Raw genomic sequence first — 4,055 nt, 5'->3', positions numbered from 1 at the left:
GAAGAAGATGGATCTAAATCTATTCAGAATTAATCATATAACCCAGTTAAATGTCAGTAGAACACCTCTTAGATGGGGCTACCAGATGACTAGATGGGGCTACCTGGTGACTAGATGGGGCTACCAGATGACTAGATGGGGCTACCTGGTGACTAGATGGGGCTACCTGGTGACTAGATGGGGCTACCTGGTGACTAGATGGGGCTACCAGATGACTAGATGGGGCTACCTGGTGACTAGATGGGGCTACCTGGTGGGGCTTACCTTATTTTTACGTAAAAATGGCCAAAGCTTCCTGCTTTGTCTCCGGCCTTCAGCCCGGTTGTCCAGGTAACTGGATTCAGAGATGCTCCGCCTCATGGTGGCGCTGTAGTCTTCAAACTCAATGTCACCTGGAGGGTCGAAGCCGGATTTATAAACCTCCACAACATGGCCAGTGTCCTGCAAACAAACACACAGCTATGATGATTAAAGGCAGGATAGATCTGCAAACAGAGCTGCAGCTCTAAAAGCACCCAGCAGGGGAGCTGTAACTCAAGCTAAGAGTGATGTAGCATGACTTTAATCCAACATTTAAGAAACAAACAAATCAGAAGAAATGAAAAAAGGAAAAAGTAAATTCTGATGCAATATCAAAATAATTGTTAAAAAACCGATGAACAGAAACAAATAGTTAAAATAAACACTTACTTTCCTCGGCTGAATGCTTTCAGCAGCGTCCATCATGGCGTCCAGGCAGCGACTTGCCACAGGAAGCACTTTCCTTTCCGACTCAGCAGATAAACGCATCGCTTCAGCGATTCGTTCAATGCGCCGCTCCTCCATGTCCTGAATACGCTGAAAAACAATCATTCAGTTATTTACCAAACGCTCTACACCTCATCTGTTGACAACTTATTCAATCCCTGGATTATGGATTAAAGTTTGAATGCTTGTTGAGGAAGGATCTGATACACACTGATCTATAATCAGAGATCACAATCTTTAAGACTTGGATCTGTTATCAGAGAATCAACACAGATCTAGAAGGATCTGTCACCAAAGGAGGAGTGGCCGCCTACTGGTCACGGCATAGAGCTTGGATCCCAGAGGTTCTGAGTTCGAGCCCCACTCCCACAGCGTCCACTCTGGGTCCCTGAGTAAGACCCTTAACCCCACACTGCTCCCCGGGAGCCACACAATGGTGAAGTTAGAAAGTCCATCTGAAAACACGTGCAGCCGGTCCATCAGGATGATGATGCCACTAAAACAGTATGCTGGCTCTCTGCAGCCGGCCCGCCGTCAAGCACTTCCTGCTGCAGTCCGTAGAGGCTGCAAGTGATTATAAAGCTTTTAGGCTTTAAACCATGATTTGGGGACCAACGTCGTTGCTGATATTAACCGTGATCATTGCTTTAGAAGGATGCTCTCCAATATCTCCTCTCAGAAGACTCTCCATGAGGGGCACGAGAAACTGTCTCCCGTGGGGCTGATGTTGGGCCAGCTATACGGAGCTTGGTTTGCCCACTATGGCCTTTAGAGGTGGGCTTTACCTGGTAGATGACTGGTACCAGAGTGCGGTAGTGCTGGTGCTGGTCCTTGTTAAACTGGTTTAAAATGGTGACATAATCTTTCCTGGATTCCTCAGCAGCCTGTTGTTTCTGCTGAGCTGTTTGGCGAGCCTGAAAACGGTCACGACAAAAACATCACAGGTTAGCTTTGGCCACATGCCAGGTAATCTCTTTCTAGAAAAAAAGTGAGATATTTCTAAAAACAGACGTACCTTCAGAGAGCAGCGCTGAGAAGAAAACAGAGACTTAATCAGTTCAACAGAAATAACAACCGTAAATCAAAGTGCTTGGTTGCTATGGAGCGACTGTGAGCTAACTGGCAGCAGAGAAGCTGTGAAACGGTGCATTGCTAGCTGATGCAGGTGAGTTACAGGTAAATGATGGTGATCTAGCTTTGCTGTATAACTCAGCTTCTCCTGCTGACCAAATGTTCTGGTGTCTCAGGGTGTAGAACCTTTTCTCCATCCGCCTTGTCCAGCTCGATTCTGTCTGAGATGTGTTGAGCTCGCTCCGCCTCCTTGCAGTCGCGCTCAAATCGCCGTTTACTCTAAACAGGAAAAAAATAACAACAATCTCACATTTTGGAGCTCAGACTGTTTTAAAGAACCAGTTTAAATGTTGATGAGGTCTGAAAGGAACCAGTGTGGAGGGCTTTCCTTAACCTCTGGTGCTGAGATCAAATGTCATTGCGACTCCCTCTGATTTATATTCTACTTCCTGTTGACAGTGGCCGCGTAAGGCTAGACATGCGCCGGCTCTCAGCTGAAAGCTACGCTAAGTAGCAACCAAATCCCTGTGGAGAGCTCTGTGCTTACTGGACAGAGTCAGACTACCTTTCCTGCGATTCAGAGGGAGCCGATGGCGTCTTTTCCTGCGATTCAAACAGAGTTGAATACAGCGTTTTGTGAACCCGCTGTTAGGAGCCACTGACCCATGCTATAAGACCATCACCTGCTTGACCCGCTGCCTGGGCTGCCTGGACAGGCGTAGCTAAAGGGAGATGTACCGTCTAAGGCTTCTGTGAGTTATAAATGAACCCCTGCAAAGTTGCCTCTTATTGCATCTGATTAATCCAAATGTCTTTGAAAGCTGCTGTTGGACGAACAGACTGGACCAAAGACGGGGCAGAAAGCCTCTTCCACTCCACCGAGCCCAAACAACATTCCTCTTTTCCATCTGATGCTTGATAAGTGCTCTGCTTGGGTGACCTGTGTAGAATAGCTAGCTGTGTTTATGTTTTATTAGAAATAAGCTTTCTGGTCGAACAGCTAATGGTTCTGACCCGAATAAGGCTAATGCTCACTGAGCCGACTGACCAACCAATGTGGTCTTACCATCTGTGTCTGAAGAGACATTGGACTGGCTAGCATTGTTAGCTCCCTGCTACCTCAGCTCTAACCTTTCCTTTATTTCAGCTGGACCGGACCGGACCGGACCGGACCGGACCGGACCTCCTGGGGCCAGCTAAGCTGATCCAGTCCATTTTAAGCCTCATCACAGTTTAATGCATTTTTAACATCTCTGTAACTGGTTTTATTATTTAAAAATGTTCACATCCCCAGAAGTTCTGGGCGAGGAGGAGGAGTAGCAACAATCTTCCAGTCTGACTTACTGATTACTCCCAAGGCAGTTAATACCTACAACTCTTTGATCATTTAACCCTTAATTTCTGTCAGGACTCTGCAGGCTCTGCCTTTTTCTCTCTTCTCTGCAGGTGGCTGGAGCTGACAGGTGGGTGTGGTACACCTGTGGCTCGTTCAGTGGCGTGCGGCCCCGCCACATAAGCAGCTCTCGGACAGCTGATGGACGCCAGAGTGTTAACCTTGTTGGTATGCTTACAGGCCTCTGTCTCTGACAGCTTACCTTTTCCTGCACTAACTCAAGTCTCCTGTGTTTCGCAGGTCGCTTCTCATTATGGAAAACCTTTCCAGCTGTCCCTCATGCTCAGACGTCGTCAGTGGAAGATCTCATGTTCTGACTGTTCTGGATCCTCCTCCGAACAATCCCTCCAGCTCTCCTGGTGGTACCAAGCCGGGCTGGAGACCCTGCCAAGTCCCTCTGGTTCCATCAGCTGCCCCCATATCCCTCCTCGGCCCCTGCTGCTCGGGGCCCTCCTCATGGACTTTCATCAGCTGCCCACCTGTCACTCAGTCACCTGGCAACATCTCGAAGAGCTTCCCCACTGAGTCCGTCTCTCCACTCCCCCCGGCCCGGTTCCATCATCCGGTGATAGCTTTCATTAACATTCCCTCTCACTCGTTCTCCCGATCTCCCAGACGTGTCTAAGTTTTGCTCTCACCACAGATTGATCAAGTCCCGCCTAACCCGTTTACTCTACCGATCCTCAGCTTCCAGTGTCCGTGTTCCTTGCTGTTTGTTTAATAAACATCTGAAACTGCTCTTGCCTCCTGTGTTAGTTCTGCATGTGGGTCAAGCACCTAAAAACCATGACAGTTTCCCTTATCCAAAGCCAGAAAACCTCCTCTTTTTGTAACTTTGTATCGT

The 4,055-nt window shown here is 48.1% G+C and overlaps 1 protein-coding gene and 1 long non-coding RNA gene across 2 annotated transcripts in view; one reads left to right on the top strand and one right to left on the bottom strand.

Annotated features, from left to right (window-relative positions):
* Positions 1–2,298, bottom strand: part of LOC107105011 (formin-binding protein 1-like) — a 5,484-nt gene extending 3,186 nt beyond the window's left edge. Inside the window, exons 1-7 of the mRNA XM_015405127.1 lie at positions 2,265–2,298; positions 2,213–2,220; positions 2,005–2,097; positions 1,763–1,777; positions 1,533–1,661; positions 691–837; positions 265–441 (exon numbers count right to left, since the gene is read on the bottom strand). Coding sequence (XP_015260613.1) covers positions 265–441; positions 691–837; positions 1,533–1,661; positions 1,763–1,777; positions 2,005–2,097; positions 2,213–2,220; positions 2,265–2,298 — 603 coding nt within the window. The remainder of the gene's footprint in view (positions 1–264; positions 442–690; positions 838–1,532; positions 1,662–1,762; positions 1,778–2,004; positions 2,098–2,212; positions 2,221–2,264) is intronic.
* A 50-nt stretch (positions 2,299–2,348) lies between these two features.
* On the top strand, positions 2,349–4,017 carry LOC107105015. Its single transcript, XR_001482314.1, has 3 exons — positions 2,349–2,570; positions 3,265–3,379; positions 3,452–4,017. It is a non-coding gene; the product is annotated as an uncharacterized LOC107105015 (long non-coding RNA).
* The last annotated feature ends 38 nt before the right edge of the window (positions 4,018–4,055 follow it).

Source organism: Cyprinodon variegatus, unplaced genomic scaffold (genome assembly GCF_000732505.1).
Source record: "Cyprinodon variegatus isolate N-32 unplaced genomic scaffold, C_variegatus-1.0 Scaffold2005, whole genome shotgun sequence".
NCBI classification, from domain to species: domain Eukaryota; kingdom Metazoa; phylum Chordata; class Actinopteri; order Cyprinodontiformes; family Cyprinodontidae; genus Cyprinodon; species Cyprinodon variegatus.
This window is presented reverse-complemented; position numbering and strand designations above follow the sequence as displayed.